The sequence below is a fragment of the Panulirus ornatus genome, chromosome 28, assembly GCF_036320965.1.
Source record: "Panulirus ornatus isolate Po-2019 chromosome 28, ASM3632096v1, whole genome shotgun sequence".
Classification (NCBI taxonomy): Eukaryota; Metazoa; Arthropoda; class Malacostraca; order Decapoda; family Palinuridae; genus Panulirus; species Panulirus ornatus.
Genome location: NC_092251.1, coordinates 16,874,686 through 16,901,732, shown reverse-complemented (window position 1 = coordinate 16,901,732; position 27,047 = coordinate 16,874,686). Strand labels below are relative to the sequence as shown.

At 40.6% G+C, this 27,047-nt stretch overlaps 1 protein-coding gene across 2 annotated transcripts in view; it reads left to right on the top strand.

The window, feature by feature from the left end:
- Positions 1-27,047, top strand: part of LOC139757871 (leucine-rich PPR motif-containing protein, mitochondrial-like) — a 147,777-nt gene that overhangs the window by 86,770 nt on the left and 33,960 nt on the right. For both annotated transcript variants that reach the window (XM_071678792.1, XM_071678791.1), the window contains exons 5-7: positions 14,089-14,232; positions 14,378-14,528; positions 19,648-19,807. In XM_071678792.1, coding sequence (XP_071534893.1) covers positions 14,089-14,232; positions 14,378-14,528; positions 19,648-19,807 — 455 coding nt within the window. The remainder of the gene's footprint in view (positions 1-14,088; positions 14,233-14,377; positions 14,529-19,647; positions 19,808-27,047) is intronic.

Sequence of the window (27,047 nt, the reverse complement as noted above, 5' to 3'; positions counted from 1 at the left end):
CACACACGCAAATATACATACCTACACAGCTTTCCATGGTTTACCCCAGACGCTTCACATGCCCTGATTCAATCCACTGACAGCACGTCAACCCCGGTATACCACATCGATCCAATTCACTCCATTCCTTGCCCTCCTTTCACCCTCTTGCATGTTCAGGCCCCAATCACACAAAATCTTTTTCACTCCATCTTTCCACCTCCAATTTGGTCTCCCACTTCTCCTCGTTCCCTCCACCTTCGACACATATATCCTCTTGGTCAATCTTTCCTCACTTATTCTCTCCATGTGCCCAAACCATTTCAAAACACCCTCTTGTGCTCTCTCAACCACGCTCTTTTTATTTCCACACATCTCTCTTACCCTTACGTTACTTACTCGATCAAACCACCTCACACCACACATTGTCCTCAAACATCTCATTTCCAGCACATCCATCCTCCTGCGCACAACTCTATCCATAGCCCACGCCTCGCAACCATACAACATTGTTGGAACCACTATTCCTTCAAACATACCCATTTTTGCTTTCCGAGATAATGTTCTCGACTTCCACACATTCTCCAAGGCTACCAGGATTTTGCCCCCTCCCCCACCCTATGATCCACTTCCGCTTCCATGGTTCCATCCGCTGCCAGATCCACTCCCAGATATCTAAAACACTTTACTTCCTCCAGTTTTGCTCCATTCAAACTTACCTCCCAATTGACTTGACCCTCAACCCTACTGTACCTAATAACCTTGCTCTTATTCACATTTACTCTTAACTTTCTTCTTTCACACACTTTACCAAACTCAGTCACCAGCTTCTGCAGTTTCTCACATGAATCAGCCACCAGCGTTGTATCATCAGCGAACAACAACTGACTCACTTCCCAAGCTCTCTCATCCCCAACAGACTTCATACTCGCCCCTCTTTCCAAAACTCTTGCATTCACCTCCCTAACAACCCCATCCATAAACAAATTAAACAACCATGGAGACATCACACACCCCTGCCGCAAACCTACATTCACTGAGAACCAATCACTTTCCTCTCTTCCTACACGTACACATGCCTTACATCCTCGATAAAAACTTTTCACTGCTTCTGACAACTTGCCTCCCACACCATATATTCTTAATACCTTCCACAGAGCATCTCTATCAACTCTGTCATATGCCTTCTCCAGATCCATAAATGCTACATACAAATCCATTTGCTTTTCTAAGTATTTCTCACATACATTCTTCAAAGCAAACACCTGATCCACACATCCTCTACCACTTCTGAAACCACACTGTTCTTCCCCAATCTGATGCTCTGTACATGCCTTCACCCTCTCAATCAATACCCTCCCATATAATTTACCAGGAATACTCAACAAACTTATACCTCTGAAATTTGAGCACTCACACTTATCCCCTTTGCCTTTGTACAATGGCACTATGCACGCATTCCGCCAATCCTCAGGCACCTCACCATGAGTCATACATACATTAAATAACCTTACCAACCAGCCAATAATACAGTCACCCCCTTTTTTAATAAATTCCACTGCAATACCATCCAAACCTGCTGCCTTGCCGGCTTTCATCTTCCGCAAAGCTTTTACTACCTCTTCTCTGTTTACCAAATCATTTTCCCTAACCCTCTAACTTTGCACACCACCTCGACCAAAACACCCTATATCTGCCGCTCTATCATCAAACACATTCAACAAACCTTCAAAATACTCACTCCATCTCCTTCTCACATCACCACTACTTGTTATCACCTCCCCATTTGCGCCCTTCACTGAAGTTCCCATTTGCTCCCTTGTCTTACGCACTTTATTTACCTCCTTCCAGAACATCTTTTTATTCTCCCTAGAATTTAATGATACTCTCTCACCCCAACTCTCATTTGCCCTCTTTTTCACCTCTTGCACCTTTCTCCTGACCTCATGTCTCTTTCTTTTATACATCTCCCACTCAATTGCATTTTTTCCCTGCAAAAATCGTGCAAATGCCTCTCTCTTCTCTTTCACTAATAATCTTACTTCTTCATCCCACCACTCACTACCCTTTCTAATCAACCCACCTCCCACTCTTCTCATGCCACAAGCATCTTTTGCGCAATCCATCACTGATTCCCTAAATACATCCCATTCCTCCCCCACTCCCCTTACTTCCATCGTTCTCACCTTTTTCCATTCTGTACTCAGTCTCTCCTGGTACTTCCTCACACAAGTCTCCTTCCCAAGCTCACTTACTCTCACCACCCTCTTCACCCCAACATTCACTCTTCTTTTCTGAAAACCCATACAAATCTTCACCTTAGCCTCCACAAGATAATGATCAGACATCCCTCCAGTTGCACCTCTCAGCACATTAACATCCAAAAGTTTCTCTTTCGCGCGCCTGTCAATTAACACGTAATCCAATAACGCTCTCTGGCCATCTCTCCTACTTACATACGTATACTTATGTATATCTCTCTTTTTGAACCAGGTATTCCCTATCACCAGTCCTTTTTCAGCACATAAATCTACAAGCTCTTCACCCTTTCCATTTACAACACTGAACACCCCATGTATACCAATTATTCCCTCAACTGCCACATTACTCACCTTTGCATTCAAATCACCCATCACTATAACCCGGTCTCGTGCATCAAAACCACTAACACACTCATTCAGCTGCTCCCAAAACACTTGCCTCTCATGATCTTTCTTCTCATGCCCAGGTGCATATGCACCAATAATCACCCATCTCTCTCCAACAACTTTCAGTTTTACCCATATTAATCGAGAATTTACTTTCTTACATTCTATCACATACTCCCACAACTCCTGTTTCAGGAGTACTGCTACTCCTTCCCTTGCTCTTGTCCTCTCACTAACCCCTGACTTTACTCCCAAGACATTCCCAAACCACTCTTCCCCTTTACCCTTGAGCTTCGTTTCACTCAGAGCCAAAACATGCAGGTTCCTTTCCTCAAACATACTACCTATCTCTCCTTTTTTCACATCTTGGTCACATCCACACACATTTAGACACCCCAGTCTGAGCTTTCGAGGAGGATGAGCACTCCCCGCATGACTCCTTCTTCTGTTTCCCATTTTAGAGAGTTAAAAAAATTACAAGGAGGAGAGGATTTCTGGCTCCCTGCTCCTGTCCCCTCTAGTCACCTTCTACGACACGCGAGGAGTGCGTGGGAAGTATTCTTTCACCCCTATCCCCAGGGATGATATATATATATATATACATATATATATATATACATACACATACATACGCACATATACACACACACACACATATACATATATATACATATGAAAAATGTAAGAAATAATTTAGAAAACTGAAACTTCTAGCTTGAAATGAAATGAAAAAATGAATGTCACATCATGGTTCAACCTCTGGCTATGGAAAAGGGAAATGTATAATTTATTTACACAAACGTCATTAGTAGTTCTCATCAATTTAACCACTGTATCAATAAGCTTCAATGTCTAAGCTACATTTTTTCCAATTTCACAATTTTCTTGTCAAAGCACCATGTATATATATATATCTTTCTTCTTTCATTCGTAATATTCGCCATTTCCCGCAATAGCGAGGTAGCATTAAAAACAGAGGACTGGGCCTATGAGGGAATATCCTCACCTGGCCCCCTTCTCTGTTCCTTCTTTTGGAAAATTGAAAAAAACGAGAGGGGATAGGGGAGAAAGAATACTTCCCACGTATTCCCTGCGTGTCATAGAAGGTGACTAAAAGGGGAGGGAGCGGGGGGCTGGAAATCCTCCCCTCTCGTTTTTTTGATTTTCCAAAAGAAGGAACAGAGAACGAGGCCAGGTGAGGATATTCCCTCAGAGGCCCAGTCCTCTGTTCTTAACGCTACCTTGCTAACGCGGGAAATGGCGAATAGTATGAAAGAAAGAAAGATATATATATATATATATATATATATTTTTTTTCTTTCTTTTAAACTATTCGCCATTTCCCGCGTTAGCGAGGTAGCGCTAAGAACAGAGGACTGGGCCTTTTTTGGAATATCCTCAACTGGCCCCCTCTGTTCCTTCTTTTGGAAAATTTAAAAAAAAAAAAACGAGAGGGGAGGATTTCCAGCCCCCCGCTCCCTCCCCTTTTAGTCGCCTTCTACGACACGCAGGGAATACGTGGGAAGTATTCTTAATCCCCTATCCCCAGGGATAATATATATATATATATATATATATATTTTTTTTTTTTGCTTTGTCGCTGTCTCCCGCATTTGCGAGGTAGCGCAAGGAAACAGACGAGAGAAATGGCTCAACTCGCCCCCATACACAATGTATACACACACACACGTCCACACGCAAATATACATACCTACACAGCTTTCCATGGTTCACCCCAGACGCGTCACATGCCCTGATTCAATCCACTAACAGCACGTCAACCCCGGTATACCACATCGATCCAGTTCACTCTATTCCTTGCCCGCCTTTCACCCTCCTGCATGTTCAGGCCCCGATCACTCAAAATCTTTTTCACTCCATCTTTCCACCTCCAATTTGGTCTCCCACTTCTCCTCATTCCCTCCACCTCCGACACATTTATCCTCTTGGTCAATCCTTCCTCACTCATTCTCTCCATGTGCCCAAACCATTTCAAAACACCCTCTTCTGCTCTCTCAACCACGCTCTTTTTATTTCCACACATCTCTCTTACCCTTACATTACTTACTTAATTAAACCACCTCACACCACACATTGTCCTCAAACATCTCATTTCCAGCACATCCACCCTCCTGTGCACAACTCTATCCATAGCCCACACCTTGCAACCATACAACATTGTTGGAACCACTATTCCTTCAAACATACCCATTTTTGCTTTCCGAGATAATGTTCTCGACTTCCACACATTCTTCAAGTCTCTCAGGATTTTCGCCCCCTCCCCCACCCTATGATTCACTTCCGCTTCCATGGTTCCATCCGCTGCCAGATCCACTCCCGGATATCTAAAACACTTTACTTCCTCCAGTTTTTCTCCATTCAAACTTACCTCCCAGTTGACTTGGCCCTCAACCCTACTGTCCCTAATAACCTTGCTCTTATTCACATTTACTCTTAACTTTCTTCTTTCACGCTCTTTACCAAACTCAGTCACCAGCTTCTGCAGTTTCTCACATGAATCAGCCACCAGCGTTGTATCATCAGCGAACAACAACTGACTCACTTCCCAAGCTCTCTCATCCACAACAGACTTCATACTTGCCCCTCTTTCCAAAACTCTTGCATTCACCTCCCTAACAACCCCATCCATAAAAAAATTAAACAACCATGGAGACATCACACACCCCTGCCGCAAACCTACATTCACTGTGAACCAATCACTTTCCTCTCTTCCTACACGTACACATGCCTTACATCCTCGATAAAAACTTTTCACTGCTTCTAACAACTTGCCTCCCACACCATATATTCTTAATACCTTCCACAGAGCATCTCTATCAGCTCTATCATATGCCTTCTCCAGATCCATAAATGCTACATACAAATCCATTTGCTTTTCTAAGTATTTCTCACATACATTCTTCAAAGCAAACACCTGATGCACACATCCTCTACCACTTCTGAAACCACTCTGCTCTTCCCCAATCTGATGCTCTGTACATGCCTTCACCCTCTCAATCAATACCCTCCCATATAATTTACCAGGAATACTCAAGAAACTTATACCTCTGTAATTTGAGCACTCACTCTTATCCCCTTTGCCTTTGTACAGTGGCACTATGCAAGCATTCCGCCAATCCTCAGACACCTCACCATGAGTCATACATACATTAAATAACCTTACCAACCAGTCAACAATATAGTCACCCCTTTTTTAATAGATTCCACTGCAATACCATCCAAACCTGCTGCCTTGCCGGCTTTCATCTTCCGCAAAGCTTTTACTACCTCTTCTCTGTTTACCAAATCACTTTCCCTAACCCTGTCACTTTGCACACACACACACACACACACACACACACACACACACACATATATATATATATATATATATATATATATATATATATATATATATATATATATATATATTTATATATATATATATATATATATATATATATATATATATATATATATATATATATATTCTTTTCTTTTCTTTCATACTATTCGCCATTTCCCGCATTAGCGAGGTAGCGTTGAGAACAGAGGACTGGGCCCTTGAGGGAATATCCTCACCTGGGCCCCTTTCTCTGTTCCCTCTTTTGGAAAATTAAAAAAAAAAGTGAGAGGGGAGGATTTCCAGCCCCCCGCTTCCTCCCCTTTTAGTCACCTTCTACGACACGCAGGGAATACGTGGGAAGTATTCTTTCTCCCCTATCCCCAGGGATATATATATATATAAACTCGCTGAATGTGACCCAGCTGCCTTGTGTGCTGGAACATTGCACTGGAATGGTTCTACCTAAGAGCATGACCTTCCAGAACGAGGACACATACCAGGCCATCACACCCAAGGGCTGTACAGTCATGCTGAAGGATCGTACCATCGTTCTCAAGGTGCGCATGACATGTGCGCTAAACCCTGGTAGGAGGATGTGTTGGTTTCTACCAGGTCTGAAAGAGATATACATATACATATATACACATGTACATGATACATACTGTCTTCCCTTATTTATTCCCGTCGCCACCCTGCCACACATGAAATGACAACTCCCTTCCCCCGCATGTGCGCGAGGTAGCACCAGGAAAAGACAACAAAGGCCACATTCGTTCACACTCAGTCTCTAGCTGTCAGGTATAATGCACCGAAACCACAGCTCCCTTTCCACATCCAGGCCCTACAGAACTTTCCATGGTTTACCCCAGACGCTTCACATGCCGTGGTTCAATCCATTGACAGCACGTCGACCCCAGTATACCACTTCGTTCCAATTCACTGTATTCCTTGCACGCCTCTCACCCTCCCAGCCTGTGACTCACTTCCACTTCCATGGTTCCATCCGCTGCCAAATCCACTCCCAGATATCTAAAACACTTCACTTCCTCCAGATTTTCTCCATTCAGACTTACCTCCCAGTTGACTTGTACCTCAACCCTACTGTGCCACATAACCTTGCTTTTATTCACATTTACTCTCAGCTTTCTTCTTTCACACACTTTACCAAACTCAGTCACCAGTTTCTGCAGTTTCTCACCAGAATCAGCCACCAGTGCTCATCCACAACTGATTGCATACTTGCCCCTGTCTCCAAAACTTATGCATTCATCTCCCTAACAACCCCATCCATAAACAAATTAAACAACCATGGAGACATCACATACCCTTGCCGCAAACCGACATTCACTGAGAACGAATCACTTTCCTCTCTACCTACTCATACACATGTCTTACATCCTCGATAAAAACTTTCCACTGCTTCTAATGACTTGCCTCCCACACCATATATTCTTAATACCTTCCACAGAGCATCTCTATCAACTATATCATATGCCTTCTCCAGATCCATAAATGCTACATACAAATCCATTTGTTTTACGAAGTATTTCTCACATACATTCTTCAAAGGAAACACCTGATCCTTACATCTTCTACCACTTCTGTAACCGCACTGCTCTTCCTCAATCTAATGCTCTGTACATTCCTTCACCCTCTCAATCAATATCCTCCCGTATAATTTCTCAGGAATACTCAACGAACTTATACCTCTGTAATTTGAGCATGCACCTTTATCCCCTTTGCCTTTGTACAATGGCACCATGCATGCATTCCGCCAATCCTCAGGCACCTCTCCATAAGCCATACATAGATTTAATATCCTTACTAACCAATCAACAACACAGTCACCCCCTTTTTTAATGAATTCCTCTGCAATACCATCCAAACCCGACGCCTTGCTGGCTTTCATCTGCAAAGCTTTGACAACCTCTTCTCTGTTTACCAAATCACTCTCTCTGACCCTCTCACTTCGCACACCACCTCGACCAAAACACCCTATATCTGCCACTCTGTCATCTAACACATTCAACAAACCTTCAAAATATTTACTCCATTTCCTTTTCACTTCACCACTACTTGTTATTACCTCCCCATTAGCCCCCTTCACTGATGTTCCCGTTTGTTCTTTTGCCTTACCTCCTTCCAAAACATCTTTTTATTCTCCCTAAAATTTAATGATACTCTCTCACCCCATCTCTCGTTTGCCCTCTTTTTCATCTCTTGCACCTTTATCTTGACCTGCTGCATCTTTCTTATATACATCTCCCCGTCATTTGCACTATTTCCCTGCAAATGTCGTCCAAATGCCTCACTCTTCTCTTTCCCTAAAAATCTTACTTCTTCATCCCACCACTCACTACCCTTTCTAATCTGCCCTCCTCCCACGCTTTTCATGTCACAAGCATCTTTTGCTCAATCCATCACTGCTTCCCTAAATACATCCCATTCCTCCCCCACTCCCCTTACGTCCTTTGCTCTCATCTTTTTCCATTCTGCACTCAGTCTCTTGGTACTTCCTCACACAAGTCTCCTTCCCAAGCTCACTTACTCTCACCACTCTCTTCACCCCAACATTCTCTCTTCTTTTCTGAAAACCTCTACAAATCTTCACCTTCGCCTCCACAAGATAATGATCAGACATCCCTCCATTTGCATCTCTCAGCTCATGAACATCCAAAAGTCTCACTTTCACGCGCCTATCAATTAACACATAATCCAACATCGCTCTCTGGCCATCTCTCCTTACATACATATACTTTTTAAAACCAGGTATTCCCAATCACCATTCCTTTTTCAGCACACAAATATACAAGCTTTTCACCATTTCCATTTACAACACTGAACACCCTATGCACACCAATTATTCCCTCAACTGCCACATTACTCACCTTTGCATTCAAAACACCCATCACTGTAACCTGGTCTCGTGCATCAAAACTACCAACACACCCACTCAGCTGCTCCCAAAACACTTGCCTCTCATGATCTTTCATCTCATACCCTGATGCATAGGCACCAATTATCACCCATCTCTCTCCATCCACTCTCAGTTTTTCCGATATCAATTTAGAGTTTACCTTCTTACACTCTGTCACTTACTCCCACCACTCCTGTTTCAGTAGTGCTACTCTTTCCCTTGCTCATGTCCTCTCACCAACCCCTGATTTTACTCCCAAAACATTCTCAAACTGTATTAACTCCCATACACGCACATATACATATCATCATATACACATATACAGACATTATTATTGTATTTTTATTATAATAAGTCGCTGTCTCCTGCGTTAGTGAGGTAGCGCAAGGAAACAGACGAAAGAATAGCCCAACCCACCCACATACAGAAGTATATACATGAATGCCCACACACACGCACATATACATACCTACACATTTCCATGTATACGTACTTATACATACACCAACATATACATATATACACATGTACATATTCATACTTGCTGACTTCATCCATCCCGTCACCACCCCGCCATACATGAAAAACAGCACATCAACTCTGGTATACCACGTTGTTCCAATTCACTATATTTCTTGCACGCCTTTCACCCTCCTTTATGTTCAGGCCCCAATCGTTCAAAATCTTTTTCACTCCATCGTTCCACCTCCAATTTGATCTCCCACTTCTCGTTTCCTCCACCTTTGACTCATATATTCTCTTAGTCAATTTTTCCTCTCACATTTTCTCCATGTGACCAAACCATTTCAATACACCCTCTTCTGCTTTCTCAACCACACTCTTTTTTATTACCACACATCTCTCTTACTCTTTCATTACTTACTCGATCAAACCACCTCACACCACATATTGTTCTCAGACATTTCATTTCCAACACATCCACCTTCCTCCATACAACCCTATCTATAGCCCTTGCCTCACAACCATATAACATTGTTGGAACAACTATTCCTTCAAACATACCCCTTTCTGCTCTCCGAGATGATATTCTCACCTTCCACATATTCTTCAACGCTTCTAGAACCTTTCCCCCTCCTTCACCCTGTGACTCACTTCCACTTCCATGGTTCCATCCGCTGCTAAATACACTTCCAGGTATCTAAAACACTTCACTTCCTCCAGTTTTTCTCTATTCAAACTTACCTCCCAATTGACTTGTCCCTCAACCCTATTGATCCTAATTACCTTGCTCTTATTCACATTTACTCTCAGTTTTCTTCTTTCACACACTTTACCAAACTCAGTCGCCAGTTTCTGCAGCTTCTCACCCGAATCAGCCACGATTGCTGTATCATCAGCAAACAACAACTGACTCACTTCCCAAGTTCTCTCATCCACAACAGACTGCATACTTGCCCCTCTCCAAAACTCTTGCATTCACCTCCTTAACAACCCCATCCATAAACGAATTAAACAATCATGTAGACTTTAAGCACCCCTGCCACAAACTGACATTCAATGGAAGACAATCATTTTCCTCTCTTCCTACTCATACAGATGCCTTATATCCTAGATAAAAACTTTTCACTGCTTCTGGCAACTTACCTACCACACCATATGCTCTTAATATCTTCTATGAAGCATCTCTATTATCTCTTATCATATGTCTTTTCCTGATCCATAAATGCTTCATACAAATCAATTTGTTTTTCTAAGTATTTCTCATATACATTCTTCAAAGCAAGCACCTGATCCACACGTCCTCTACCGCTTCTGAAACAACACTGCTCCTTCCCAATCTGATGCTTTGTACATGTTTTCACCCTCTCAATAATACCCTCCCATATAATTTCCCAGGAATACTCAATAACCTTTACCTATGTAATTTGAACACTCACCTTTATCCCCTTTGCCGTTGTACAATGGCACTATGCATGCATTCTGCCAATCCTCAGGCACCTCACCATGAACCATACATACTTTGATTATCCTTACTAACCAGTCAACAACACAGTCACCCACTTTTTTAATAAATTCCTCTGCTATACAATTCAAACCTGCCTTGCTGGCTTTCATCTTCTGCAAAGCTTTCACTACCTTTTCTCTGTTTACCAAAGCATTCTCTCTGACTCTCTCACTTCGCACACCACCTTGACCAAAACACCCCATATCTTCCACTCTATCATCAAACACATTCAACAAATCTTCAAAATAATCACTCAATTTACTCAGTTCACCAATACTTGTTATTACCTCCCTATTAGCCCCTTCACCGATGTACCTATTTATTCTCTTGTCTTATGCACTTTATTTACCTCCTTCCAAAACATCTTTTTTATTCTCCCTAAAATTTAATGATACTCTCTCACCCCAACTCTCATTTGCCCTTTTTTCACCTCTTGCACCTTTCTCTTGACCTCCTGCATCTTTCTTTTATACATCTCCCAGTTATTCACACTGCTTTCCTGCAAAAATTGTCCAAATGCCTCTCTCTTCTCTTTCACTAATAATCTTACTTCTTCATCCCACCACTCACTATCCTTTCTAATCTGCCCACCTCCCATCTTTCTCATGCCACACGCATCTTTTGCGCAAACCATCACTGCATCCCTAAATACATCCCATTCCTCCCCCACTCCCCTTATGTCATTTGCTCTTACCTTTTTCCTTTCTGCACTCAATCTCTCCAGGTACTTCCTCACACATGTCTCCTCTCCAAGCTCACTCTCACCACTCTCTTCTTCCGAACATTCTCTCTTCTTTTCTGAAAACCCCTACAAATCTTCACCTTCGCCTCCACAAAATAATGATCAGACATCCCTCCAGTTGCCCCTCTCAACACATTAACATCCAGAAGTCTCTCTTTCACGCCCCTATCAATTAACACATAATGCAATGATGCTCTCTAGCCATCCCTCCTACTTACATACGTATACTTATGTATATCTCTCTTTTTAAACAAGGTATTCCCAATCACCATTCCTTTTTCAGCACACAAATCTACAAGCTCTTTACCATTTCCATTTACAACACTGAACACCCCATGTACACCAATTATACCCTCAACTGCCACATTACTCACCTTTGCATTCACATCACCCATCACTATAACCAGGTCTCGTGCATCAAAGCTGCTAACACACTAATTCAGCTGCTCCTAAAACACTTGCTTCATGATCTTTTTTTTCATGACCAGGTGCATATGCACCAATAATCACCCATCTCTCTCCATCCACTTTCAGCTTTACCCATACCATTCTAGAGTTTACTTTCTCACACTGTATCACACACTCCCACAACTCCTGCTTCATGAGTAGTGCTACTCCTTCCTTAGCTCTTGCCCTCTTACCAACCCAACTTTACCCCCAAGACATTTCCAGACCACTCTTCCCCTTTTCCCTTGAGCTTTGTTTCACTCAAAGTGACAACATACAGGTTCCTTTCCTCAAACATAGTACCTATCTCTCCTTTTTTCTCATCTTGGTTACGTCTACACACATTGAGACACCCCAGTCTGAGCTTTCGAGGAGGATGAACACTCCCCACATGACTCCTTCTTCTGCTTCCCATTTTAGAAAGTTAGAATACAAGGAGGGGAGGGTTTCTACCCTCCTGCTCCCGTCCTCTTTTGTCACCTATGACACATGGGGAATGCGTGGGAAGTATTCTTTCTTCTCTATCCCCAGGGATAGGGGAGAAAGAATACACAGACACATACATACCTATACATGTTTACACATGTACATATTCATACTTGTTTGCCTTTATCCATTCCTGGCACTACCCCAGTCCACAGGAAGCAGCATCATTACCCCCTGCTTCAGTGAGGTAGCACCAGAAAAACAGACAAAAAGGCCACATTTGTTCACAGTCAGTCCCTAGCTGTCGTGTAATGCACCAAAACCACAGCTCCCTATCCACCTCCAGGCCTCACAGACCTTTCCATGGTTTGCCCCAGATGTTTCACATGCCTGTCAGACATATTGAATGCTAAAACTAAAATACCTTCAAGAGCCCTTTAGACAATTATTTTATAAATTTAGGTATACTTTGAGAAAAATGCTAGAAATAACATGTAAATGACAGCAGTAATGGATACACTAGAAGGCTATTGTGCAGCAGCAGGGAGTGATTGATAGCTTTAAAAAGTACTGAGCAGATTTAAGTTTTTTGTTGTCGTTAAATAGTTTTTTCCAGACAACCCAGTCTTGGACCAGTCAGGCATCCTGTTTTCTGTCTTTCTCATTTTAACTCATGTAAACTCATGATGAAAGTATGTTACACCCATATGGTAGGAATTTATGTAGTTGAAATATTTTTTTTTAGGTATGTACTCTTAGGATAGTAGTAGATGAAACAGTAAACTAATGGTAGTTGGGATAGAATTATACATTAGGATATCATGATTTGGAGAGCTACTGTTAGTGAGATGTGCAGTGGATATGTTGATGGTGAAATAAGCATATACATTCCCTTTGAAGTAGAATCTTGAGTGCTGTTTATATTTGAGGGCATGAAAAAAATTAGTGGAAATGTCTGTAGACAGTTGGGTACCTGAGAGGAATACGATTTTTGGAGAGGCACCAGCTAGTTGGTGTTCAACAGAAGAAAGGATGGTAGAAAGAATATGAATGATGGTGAAATGAATGGAAAAAGGAGTGATTTATATTAGGGGGCAAGGTTCTTGGGAGGGGGCAGTAATGCTGGTGCCTTTGTCCTTGCCTCTTTAAAGCAGCAAAGTGAGATTGAACCTTTGTGATTCTTTGCATCCCCTTAATGTTAGGAACTTGGGATCATGAGCAAATTGGTTTTCCCCCATTTTCATGATATACAGTGAGAAAAGGGAGGTAAAAGTGCATGTAGATTCATTGCAGAAAAGTGAGATTTATGTAGGGGGATGGTGACTAGCTGATAGCTAAGTTTATGATGGGACAGACTAAGAGCAGCTGTCCTCACATAGGAAGTGCAGGGTGATTCTGGGTATCACCAAAGTACTGTACAGTAGATATGATGATTTCTTTATATTTATGATAACATGAACTTGGCTCACTGCATTTAGACAGTTGGCCGTTGTTTGTGTTAAAAATGTTCTTGATGTTAATTAGATGCTCATACAAAGGACATTTTGTTTTTGCTTTAATATTTATCAGAAAATTTTTCCATTCAGTTGATAATACCCTTAACATTTCATATTGCAGTGATGATTTACCTGGTGCTGTATCAGTAGCAGAAACTATGTATAAAACATACAACCTTCTTCCCAAGAGGATGGAAATTCTTATATTCATTCTTTGTCATTATAAAGACATGAAAAAGAAGATACCTGTACCTAATTTTATTGGGTGAGTTTTTGAATGCAATGCTTTTGTGACTAACTGTAAGAGTTTGTGCTCATCATAAGTAGTGAATATAGGATAGTGAATATTCAGTATAGCTGAATATTGTATGCACTGTGTAATCAAGCCACTTTTATTTTTATATCAACAGTGGTATGGAGCAATCTAATGCTGACACCAATATTTTAGAACACATGTTGAACCTCATCACCCAGTGTTATGGATCTGTACAAGCTCAACATGATTTGATGTTTGCTTATTTAGAAACAGGGCTTCCTGATGATGCTCGACAAGTGCTTCAGGTTAGTTTAATTATTCAACTTCGATTAGTAATCTTGAACCTACATTACACTCATTATTATTCAGACACCTCTGTTTTAAGTCAGATGCAAGATGTTTACACTTATGAACATGAGTGAAGACAAACACCTTGATGTAAAAGTCAATCACAAATCATTAATGGTATTAAAATGTGTGTATAAGAGTATGTACACTATTATAATTGTTGCTAGATTCTACCTGCATGAGCTTACACCATTCCATGGTTTTCCTTGACTTCTTCACATGCTCTAGTTCATCCCATTGACAGCACATCATTCCTTTTATACCACAATCCTCCAGTTTGCTGTATCCCATGCTTTCCTTTCACCCTCTTGAATGTTCAGACCCTAACAACTCAGAGCATCATTCACTCCATCCTTCCATCTCTTTCACAGTGTTCCACCCGTTCCCTCCAAGGGTTTTATCTTTTGATTATGTCATTGTGTGTCTGATTCTTATAATGAATGAGTGATATGAATAAGAATTATTTTTTTCCATACTTGTTCTCTTTTTTCAGGTTGGTGATGTAGCCCTTGTAACATACAAAGCGAGAGCCTCATTTACTCATATCCACTGTCTAGTCATCATGTGAAATGCATTGAAACCACAAACCACTATCCACATCTTTCTGCTACCACTTCATACACCCTGTTTCAATCCATTGATGTCATATTGCCCCTTGTATACCACATCTTTCTAATTCATTCTATCCTATACTCAAACTTACACCTTCCTGCATGTTTAGGCCCTGAGCACTAAAAAAAAACCTTATTCACTTCATCCTTCCATAACCAATTCATTCTCCCCTTTCTCCTTGTCCCATACTATTTAGACACATATACTTTCATTGGCAACTTCTCACTTATTTTGTTCATATGTCCAAACCATTTGACTGCACCCACTTCAGCTCTCTCAGCCATACTCATATTACCACACCTCTCCCTTACCTTATCAGTTCTTACTCAAAACCTCTTAATTTCCAACACAGCCTCTTCCATACATTCTCATGTTGAGCTCACACCGTGCATCCAAAAAGCGCAGGTAGAATTACTATATCTTCAAACATGCCCATCATTACCCTCATAGATGGTGACCTCTCTTTTCATATATTTCTCAGTGCCCCAGGTACCTGTGTCTCCACACCAGCCCTCTCATTTATCAGTTCCTGTGGTTCCATTCGCTGCCATTTTCACTGGCAGTCATCAAAAAGATTTTACTTCTTTTATTCAGATTCACACCCCACTTAACCTGTTTCTCTTCACTGCTGAACTTAATGACCTTGCTTTTATTGACATTTTGTCTAGTCTGTTCTTTTTTTGTTTTGTTTAGAAACCAGAACTTTTTATTCTTGGAAAAATGTTTTGATACATCTCATCTTTGGGATTGATAACCGTTATAACTTTGCTTTGTTATTTACTATTTTCTAAGTCTTTGAATCCCTTCTCAGTTCCCATATTCTCGGACATCTTGAATCTCAGTCTTTTGTCTCATCACCAGTATGGGTGGCATCTTTAAAGTGAGATCCATTGATGACATTCTTTCCTATTTTACTACTGTCTGGTTGTCATCCCTGAAAGATTTTGGGGGATCCTATGTAGTTACCCAGGAAGTATCCAAAACTTTTGACCGTATCCATGTCATATCAGGCATAGTTTCATCAGTAAGCTCCTCTCTTTTGGCTTCCCTCCCTCCCTCTCTTTCCTTCCTTATATCAAGCTTCCTGTCTAACCCATCTATATCTGTGGTTATTGATGGATAAGTCTTTTCCTCTTTTTGCATCAAGAATGGTATCCCTCAAGGTGCTGACCTATCTCCTACACTTTTTGTCTTTTTTAATCAAGGATTTCCTTTTTTTTTGTACAAATAACCAAATGCACACTGCATTTTTCCACATCCTTCAAATCTGCACCTTCATTCACTCAGTCACCATTTTGTCTTGACACAACTACCGCAATAAACTCAGACAGGATATATTAGTGGGGTAGACGAAATCTGTTTAAATTTAATGCCTCCAAGACCAAATTTCTGCCCATGTCTCTCTAGAATGTTCCTCAACTTTCATCTTTCCTTTGATGGATATGTAATTCCACCTACTGATTCAGTGAATATACTTGGTTTTACTTTAACATCCACTCTATCTTGATACCCCAAATTACGGAAATAGCTAATACTGCCTCTAAGTAACTGGGCATCCTGTTTAGATGTCAAGATTTATTTTCTTCTGACCTGTTTCTCTGTTTATACAAAGGATTGATCTCCCCTTTTATGGGGTACTGCTCTCACATCTGGGGTGGTTTTAACTCTGCGTCTTACTTGCTGTATGCGACAGTGCTGGTTCACTTTCCCTCTTCTATAGCTATTACTTTGGTTTTTTCTCCTAAGAGCTGGCTGCTTGCACCCCACACCACCATCACATTAGCTAGGCCATGCAGTACTCAGCAAGCTATTGTGTCTCATGATTACTGTGTGGTCTTTAGCGTTCAACCAGTCCTTAGGCAGCTTACCATGAGTCTTACATACGTTAACCCATTCACTGTTACTGATTGTAGGTATAAGATACCCCTGTGTGTGTGGAGGAATTTCATGAGATTAAAGAGCTATGTTTATTTATTCATTTATATTGATTATGTATTTATTAAACTTCGTCGTTGTCTCCCGCATTAGCGAGGTAGCGCAAGGAAACAGATGAAAGAATGGCCCAGCCCACCCACATACACATGTATATACATACACGCCCACATACGCACATATACATACCTATACATTTCAACATATACATAGATATACATACACAGACATATACATATATGCACATGTACTTATTCATATTTCATATTCTTACTTTGGAAAATGGTAGAGTACTTACTCTTGAGTTGGAAAAAAGATATGAAGTGTTTCTATGGCACCTCTAACCTTAATGTGGAAGTGACAGTGTTTGCATGTGTTAGAGAGGATATTCCTATTAGCACCACCAGGTGCATGAGTATGCTTTTGAGTTTCTATGCTTTCCACATTCATCTTTTATTTCTTTCATTATGCAGATACATTTGGGTTCTCATTTGTTTTCATTATTACAAATTAGTTTGTGGAATATTTGTTTCGTGTATACACTTTATAGGTGATGTTGATTTGAACGACGTAGAGATCTTTCTGGAAATTTATTTCAGACCACATTTTGTTGAATTTATTTATGTATTCCCTAGTTGTCTGTATTGTACTTCTGTACAGACACCTCTTGATTTATGTGATGGTTACATTTGTGAAAATGGTTATGTAAGTCAAATAATGTGAGTAGTGGAGATTAGGAGGTCGTGTTATTAATAAGACAGTGCTGAATGATATACCAGTAAAGAACTATGGTATACAGGTACCAGGAAATATAAAATATTGTGATGTATGTACTGTACAATGAATTTTATAAATGAAAACAGAAAATAACAAGCCTTGAATCCTAGTGCAGTCTTCTCTTCATGGACAATGTATGTTCTCGAAGGCATTCTCTTCCAGACAGTTTATTTTGGGTAAACCCATACAGTCCATAGCCTTCTCTTGCTTTATCTTACTGACAACTCATGAACACTTGCTAGAAATGTCATATGATATCATTATACATCTTTATGTATGTATTGTAATACATAACACACATTTATACTGATAATTGAGCTGTGAGGCATGTAAAAAAGAATTATTATGATTATCTAACCTTTATTCAATTTAATACATAACACTGACACAGCATATTCTGACATTATAACCTCCATGAATTACTTAAATAATTGTAGAATAATGGTTTAACAAGGATAAAGATAAATGAATTATTATATGGGTGTCTGCAGTTGACTAACTTTGCCATTGTCTCTGCAAGAGGTTTCACCTAACCACCACTTGTGGGCAGAATCTTAAGGGACCCTGGTACCATTTCCTTGTTGGGGCAGGGTAGGTGTGTACCTTATTCGTATTTCATAGGGAGAAGGAACATTGCATCTAACATATTTAGTCTTAATTTAGGGCCTGTAGGTGGATGAACATCAGTTGATTTCATGCATGTTGTAGTTGTTGAATGGGGTGGGAATTCTCATGGATTTCTCCTGTTAGTGAGGTGTTATTATTATCATATAGCCTCAAAGACTCTTTTGGGGGTTCCTATGGCTTCATGGTTCCATTGCAGTCAGTAGCAAGGAAAAGATTGACTTTTTTGGAGAAAGAAGTTCTTCAACCAGAGTATAGTCTAATGGTTACAACCTTATCGAAGATGACTTTTTTGCCACGAGCAGGCAGAACCAGTAATGTGTGGTGGGGTTTGAACAGAAAAACACTCCCTCATGCTCTTAAGGCTTTCTTTGATAGAGATGGCTTTCATTTATTAAACCTATGTTAATAATCTTCATGCAATGAGTCTGCCAGTTTTAATCAGATTATCTGATCAGATTTAGGAAAGTCAGAAAACCAAGCTGGTCTATTTTTTTTCTTTTCTGGAAAAATTGAGATATAGGTTAAAAAATGCATCAGAAGATATACATTTATGTGTGATTTGATTGAATACTAGGAAGATCTTAAGCTTTATTGCAGAATGATATGGTAAAAGTGGAGTTAGTTTTCATGGTATTGCTCACAATTGATCTTTTTTGTTTCACACAGTAGAGCAAGAAATTGCTTTCATGAGAGTGAAATAAAACATATTACATATGGTAAGCGCTTTAGGAGTGACTTGTTGCTTCTGTCAAAGGTTTCCGAAATATCAGTGAAAGCATGGTGCATCTTCATGCTTTTATCAGCTGTTGCCTTTTTATCATCCTTTGGACCATAGAATCAGTTCTTGAAAGATGTATATGCAGTATCGATACCTCCAGAACAGATCTAGTGGACTACCAAGGTCAGAATATTTCCCGTAAACAGGCTGGTTCATTAAGTTTACTGTACAATACTTTTATTATACATCTTAACAGTTCCTTTACATCCAGTATGTGGAATCCCTAGATATCACTGTCTGTTGTTATTTCTCACACTTTTAGCCTTCCTGTTTATTTTCATGTCTAGTTCTGACATAGAGTTTTAAACATTACAGTTCCATTATTGTAATTTTTGTATATTTACTTACAGAATTTAGGAAAGGAAGTGAATGTGAATCAGCTGAATAAGATGTGTAAAGTGTACTTGAAGATGGAGCGAGAGGATGCTTTGCTGCATTTCCTGAATGCCTCAAGAGGAAATGACTTTATTGACCATGAGAAGATTTTTTCAGCTCTACTTGATATGTACAGTTAGTTTCCATCATCATTTATCAGTTATTTAAGAAAATGCCACTAATTATACAGGAAAGGAAGTTGATTGTATGTTATCTACTGGGGAGGAATGAGAGTGTTTGAGGGGAATACAAGAGAAAGTGGCAGGAGATCAAGGGAAAGTTGTGAGAGCTAAAATAGAAGGCAAATGAGATGTGGGGAGAGAATATAGTTGAATTTGAGAAGTAAACAATATATCATAAAAGGAAGTGAATTGTGTGAGGAGAACAGCAGGACAAATGGGGATGTACAGTGAAGATATTGGATAGAAAAGTGGTAAGAGACAAAGATGGGGAAGATGAAGTGACTGTGTACCCTATGATAGGGACCTGAATGTGGTGTCTCGTAAAGGGATGATGCTGAGTAAAAATCACTAAGTCGTGCAGGGACAAGGTCCAGGCCATGATTTGTGATTCTTGCTAGATTTTGGAGGGTTTACATTGTGGTTGTGGTGGTGTGTGCGTGTGTGTGTGTGTGGGGGGGGGGGGGGGGGGGGGGTTGAACAGGAAGGGACCCCTTTGTGAGTGTGCCAAATTTTGCGAGTTTGGGTATTTGGGGATGGAAATTTCCCAGGTTCAGATGGATTGAAGGGCTGTTGCCAACTTCAGTGAAGCAATATTATTTTCCCCTAAGGAGACCTGATTTGTTAGAGAGTGAGTGGGTAACACTGAATAGAACAAGCACAACAATTTTCTGTAAAAGTGCAGCTTGCCATAGGGAGTAAAAATTTTAATTTTTGATGTAAACAAAGAGGAACACTAATGTCAGATAAAGATCTTGATTCTCTTGTTCTAGGATTATTTATCTAAAAAGGTCTGTTCCTGTTACTGGTACTACTTTGGGGAATAATTTAAGACCTCAAGCATTGCTTGAGCCAAGAATGTCTAATATGAATTAACTTTTATTAATGAGAAAAAACCAATTGAAACAAAATCTGCAAAGAGAAGGCTTTGAGAAGAAACTAGAGATGAAAACACCAAAGAGTGAATGTTTGGGAATGGTAAAGGTACCTATTAATGAGCAAGATCAAAGGGGAACATAACTAGACTTAGAGTAAAAAACTAAGAAAACACTTCAAGGATCATGATGGGAGTTATGAGACTAGAACGAAACAGGAACAGTTTAGTAGAGGGAAAATTTTAGGGAAAATATGACAATGTACTGGAAGGAGGTGAAAAAGGAAAGAGGTGGATGTAAGTATGGAAATGTTAATGAGAAAAATAAAGAAGGGAAATTGCTGAATGAAAAGGAGAAAATGAAAGGAAGATGGAAAGAGTATTTTGAAGAACTGATGAATGTGGAGAAGGTGGTGCAGCAGTTGTTACATGCATGGGTATGAAGGATGGAAGGAAGAGGATACAAGTGCAGGAGCCTGTAGTAAGAAGGGAGGTAAAAGAATGAAAAGAAGAGCAATAATGAGGTTGCAGGTAGGAGAGGCACCTTGAGTGGAAGGGATTACAGCTGAAATGCTGAAGTATGGAGGAGGAAGTGTGATACAGTAGATGCATTTGATATGCAGTTTTATCTTGGAAACAAAAGGTTGAGCCTGAGGATTGGGTGAAAGTTATTATTGTAACTATTTTCAAAGAAAAAGGTGTTAAGGATATATGTAGCAATTATAGTGGAATAAGTCTGTTAATTATACTAGGAAAAGTGTATACAAGAGTGTTGATTGTTAGAGTGATGGAAGTCACTGAATGCACAATAAGTGAGGAGCAAGGGGGTTTCAGGAAAGGTATGGGATATGTGGATCAGATTTTTATGGTGCTAATGACTGTGGAAACGTATCTAGCTAAAGGTAAGATGCTGTAAACAGCTTTTACAGATCTGGAGAAAGCATATGACAAAGTCGAGTGGAATGCTTTATGGGTTGTGTTAAGGATATATGACATGGGGACAACTGTTGGATGGTGTGAAAGCCTTCTGTAGAGTATCAAATGTATGTGTAAGAGTTGATGGAGTGTTGAATGAGAGTTTTGGTATACATGTAAGTGTGAGGCAGGGCTTTGTGATGTCACAGTGACTTTTTTAATTATACAGGTACACCACCAAATTTCCGGCAACTGATGGTTCAGTACCTCGTTTAGTCTGGACAAAATTACGTGAGTGAACTTGAAATTACTATGGCCATCAGACTAGTTCACTGGGCGGCCACAGATGGCATTGTGTGTAGGGTGCGTTTATTTACATTCTTTACACTGCACTTGTTGATGGTGATACCGCAATTCTGTGAGATTCTTAGCTTATTTTTCTTGTTTTTAACCCTAGCTATGGCTTCTAAGACATATGAGAGTGTCAGTTGTGGTGTCAAATGTAAACACCAGTCCATATCGATCCAAGATGAAATAGAACTGTTGAAAACAATGGACTGTGGTGTTTCAGTGCATAAGCTGCATGACATGTACTGTATTGGTTCATCAACTGTTTATGATATAAAGAAGCAAAAGGAGAAAATATTGAAATTCTGTGCAAACAGCGATTCCAAGAAGTAATGAATATGTAATGATAATGAACCAGGCTAAGTTGTTCCATAAAGAACTTAAATTACAACATGAGCATAACTGGGGTTGTTAGGGAGGTGAATGCAAGAGTTTTGGAAAGAGGGGCAAGTATGCTATCTGTTGTGGATGAGAGAGCTTGGGAAGTGAGTCAGTTGTTGTTCGCTGATGATACAACGCTGGTGGCTGATTCATGTGAGAAACTGCAGAAGCTGGTGACTGAGTTTGGTAAAGTGTGTGAAAAAAGAAAGTTAAGAGTAAATGTGAATAAGAGCAAGGTTATTAGGTACAGTAGGGTTGAGGGTCAAGTCAATTGGGAGGTAAGTTTGAATGGAGAAAAACTGGAGGAAGTAAAGTGTTTTAGATATCTGGGAGTGGATCTGGCAGCGGATGGAACCATGGAAGCGGAAGTGAATCATAGGGTGGGGGAGGGGGCGAAAATTCTGGGAGCCTTAAAGAATGTGTGGAAGTCGAGAACATTATCTCGGAAAACAAAAATGGGTATGTTTGAAGGAATAGTGGTTCCAACAATTTTGTATGGCTGCGAGGCGTGGGCTATGGATAGAATTGTGCGGAGGAGGGTGGATGTGCTGGAAATGAGATGTTTGAGGACAATGTGTGGTGTGAGGTGGTTTGATGGAGTAAGTAATGTAAGGGTAAGAGAGATGTGTGGAAATAAAAAGAGTGTGGTTGAGAGAGCAGAAGAGGGTGTTTTGAAATGGTTTGGCCACATGGAGAGAATGAGTGAGGAAAGATTGACCAAGAGGATATATGTGTCAGAGGTGTAGGGAACGAGGAGAAGTGGGAGACCAAATTGGAGGTGGAAAGATGGAATGAAAAAGATTTTGAGTGATCGGGGCCTGAACATGCAGAAGGGTGAAAGGCGGGCAAGGAATAGAGCGAATTGGAGCAATGTTGTATACCAGGGTTGACGTGCTGTCAATGGATTCAACCAGGGCATGTGAAGCGTCTGGGGTAAACCATGGAAAGTTGTGTGGGGCCTGGATGTGGAAAGGGAGCTGTGGTTTCGGTGCATTATTACATGACAGCTAGAGACTGAGTGTGAACAAATGGGGCCTTTGTTGTCTTTTCCTAGCGCTACCTCGCACACGAGGGGGGAGGGGGTTGTTAATTTATGTGTCGCGAGGTGGCGATGGGAATGAATAAAGGCAAACAGTATGAATTATGTACATGTGTATATATGTATATGTCTGTATGTGTATATATATATGTGTACATTGAGATGTATAGGTATGTATATTTGCGTGTGTGGACGCGTATGTATATAAATGTGTATGTTGGTGGGTTGGGCCAGTCTTTCGTCTGTTTCCTTGCGCTACCTCGCTAACGCGGGAGACAGCGACAAAGCAAAATAATAATAATAATGAGCATAACTGTAATGAAGGATGGCTTCAAAGATTCAAGAAGTGTCATGGAATTTCCATGAATAAAGTGTGCGGAGAAAAGCAGTCAACAAACCATGAAGGAGCTGCTGAGTATGTGAACAAATTTGCAAAACTCATAGCTGATGAGCACTTCAGTCCTGAGTAGGTTTAGTCTCCCACTTCTCCTCATTCCCTCCACTGCTGACACATATATCCTTTTTGTCAATCTTTCCTCACTCATTCTCTCCATGTGACCAAACCATTTTAATACTCCTTCTGCACTCTCATCCACACTCTTTTTATTACCACACATCTCTCTTACCCTTTCATCAAACCACCTCACACCACATATTGTCCTCAAACATTTCATTTCTAACACATCCACCCTCCTCCGCTTAACCCTATCTATAGCCCACGCCTCACAACCATATAACATTGTTGGAACCACTATTCCTTCAAATATACCCATTTTTGCTCACCGAGATAACATTCTCGCCTTCCACACATTCTTCAATGCTCCCAGAACCTTTGCCCCCTCCCCCATCCTGTGACTCATTTCCACTTCCATGGTTCTGTCCGCTGCCAAATCCACTCCCAGATATTTAAAACACTTCACTTCCTCCAGTTTTTCTCAATTCAGACTTACCTCTCAGTTGACTTGTCCTTCAACCCAACTGAACCTAATAACCTTGCTCTTATTCACATTTACTCTCAGCTTTCTTCTTTCACACACTTTGCCAAACTTGGTCACTAGCTTCTGTAGTTTCTCACCCAAATCAGCCACCAGTGCTGTATCATCAGCAAACAGCAATTGACTCACTTCCCAAGCCCTTTCATCCCCAGCAGACTGCATACTTGCCCCTCTCTCAAAACTCTTGCATTCACCTCCCTAACAACCCCATTCATAAACAAATTAAACAACCATGGAGACATCATGCACCCATGCCGCAAACTGACATTTACTGGGAGCCAATCACTTTCCTCACTTCCTACTCATACACATGCCTTACATCCTTGATAAAAACTTTTCACTGCTTCTAGCAACTTACCTCCCACACCATATACTCTTAATACCTTCCACAGAGCATCTCTATCAACTCTATCATATGCCTTCTCCACATCCATAAATGCCACATACAAATCCATTTGTTTTGTAAGTATCTCTCACATACATTCTTCAAAGCAAACACCTGATCCACACATCCTCTACCACTTCTGAAACCACACTGCTCTTCCCCAATCTCATGTTCTGCACATGCCTTCACCCTCTCAATCAACACCCTCCCATATAATTTCCCAGGAATACTCAACAAACTTGTACCTCTTTAATTTGAACACTCACCTTTATCTCCTTTGCCTTTTTACAAAGGCACTATGCATGCATTCCGCCAATCCTCAGGCACTTCACCATGCCCTATTCATACATTGAATATCCTCTCCAACCAGTCAGCAACACAGTCAACCCCTTTTTTAATAAGTCCCTCTGCAATACCATCATCTTCCGCAAAGCTTTCACTACCTCTTCTCTGTTTACCCAACCATTCTCCCTGAACCTTTCACTTCGCACACCACCTCGACCAAAACACCTTATATCTCCCACTCTGTGATCAAACACATTCAACAAACCTTCAAAATACTCACTCCATCTCCTTCTCACTTCACCATTACTTGTTATTATCTCTCCATTAGTCACCTTCACTGATGTTCCCATTTGTACTCGTCACTACTTCTTATAATCTCCCCATTAGTCCCCTTCTCCGATGTTCCCATTTGTTCTCTTGTCTTATGCATTTTATTTACCTCCTTCCAAAATATCTTCTTATTCTCCCTAAAATTGAATGATACTCTCTCACCCCAACTCTCATTTGCCCTCTTTTACACCTCCTGCACCTTTCTCTTGACCTCCTTCTTTCTTTTATACATCTCCCAGTCATTTGCACTATTTCCCTGCAAAAATCATCCAAATGCCTCTCTCTTCTCTTTCACTAACAATCTCACTTCTTCATCCCACCACTCAGTACCCTTTCTAATCTGCCCATCTCCCACCTTTCTTATGCCATAAGCATCTTTTGTGCAAGCCATCACTGCTTCCCTAAATACATCCCATTCCTCCTCCACTCCCCTTACATCATTTGGTCTCACCTTTTTCCATTCTATACTCAATCTCTCCTGGTACTTCCTCGCACAAGTCTCCTTTCCAAGCTCACTTACTTTTGCCACTCTCTTCACCCCAACATTCTCTTTTCTGAAAACCTCTATAGATCTTCATCTTCGCCTCCACAAGATAATGATCGGACATCCCTCCAGTTGCCCCTCTCAGCGCATTAACATTTAATTTACATTTGATATTTGTTTAATTTAAATTTCTAGCAGTCTATGGTATACTTTAGACACATGGGAGATATATGATTAGTGGGTTAGAGGTGTGTTAATGAATTATTATTATGTTACCACGGTTGGTCCGGTAAAATGGTTAATCCGGCAAGGATTTGGAACCAAGAGTGCCGAAAAATCGGTGGTGTACCTGTATATGAATGGAGTTATAAGAGAGATTAAAGCAAAACCAGAGAAAAGTGTTGCAGGGATGGAGTGTGGTGATAAGGTATGGTGGCTAGTGATAATCCTATTTGCAGATTACACTGTGTTGTTTGCTGAGAGTGAAGAGGAGTTGCTGAAGGTTGTACGTGTGTTTTATCGTGTGTAAGTGTATCTGATTGAAGATATATGCGATTGATATTAAAGTAATGGTGTTTGAAGGTAAACATAGTGGAAGCATAGATTTTGTAAAACCCGATAGAGTGAAAGAAGAAAGTGTACTAAAATGTGTTGTAGATATGGAGGAGAAGGACTGGAAGAGGTAAGTTTGGTAACAGTACAGTACAGGTTAGAAGATGTATTGGGTCCCTTAATGGAATAATGGAGGTAGAGGTGTAAGTATGGGAGTGAAGAAAGGATTAAGGGACAGCTTGATCCTTATGACCCTGAATTATGCAGCTGAAGCATAGCATGGAATGAGTCACAGAGGTCGAGAATCCAGGAAATGAGTTATTTGAGAAGACCACGTGATATGACTTGATGGAAAGGCAAAAGAAATGAGGTATATGTGAGATGTGGTATGACAGGGAATGCAAAGGAAATGAATTTTTGAGTGGTAAAGCAGGTGAAATGCAATACTTTGGGCATATGGTAAGAATGCAAGATGGAGAGTTTACAAGGAAAGTATGTGATAGTACAGTAAAAGGGGTTGATGTGAGAGGAGAGACCACCTTTGACATGGGGAAATATTGTGGAAGAGTACCGGAAGGAGAGAAATAATGGAAGAATGCATGGAATGG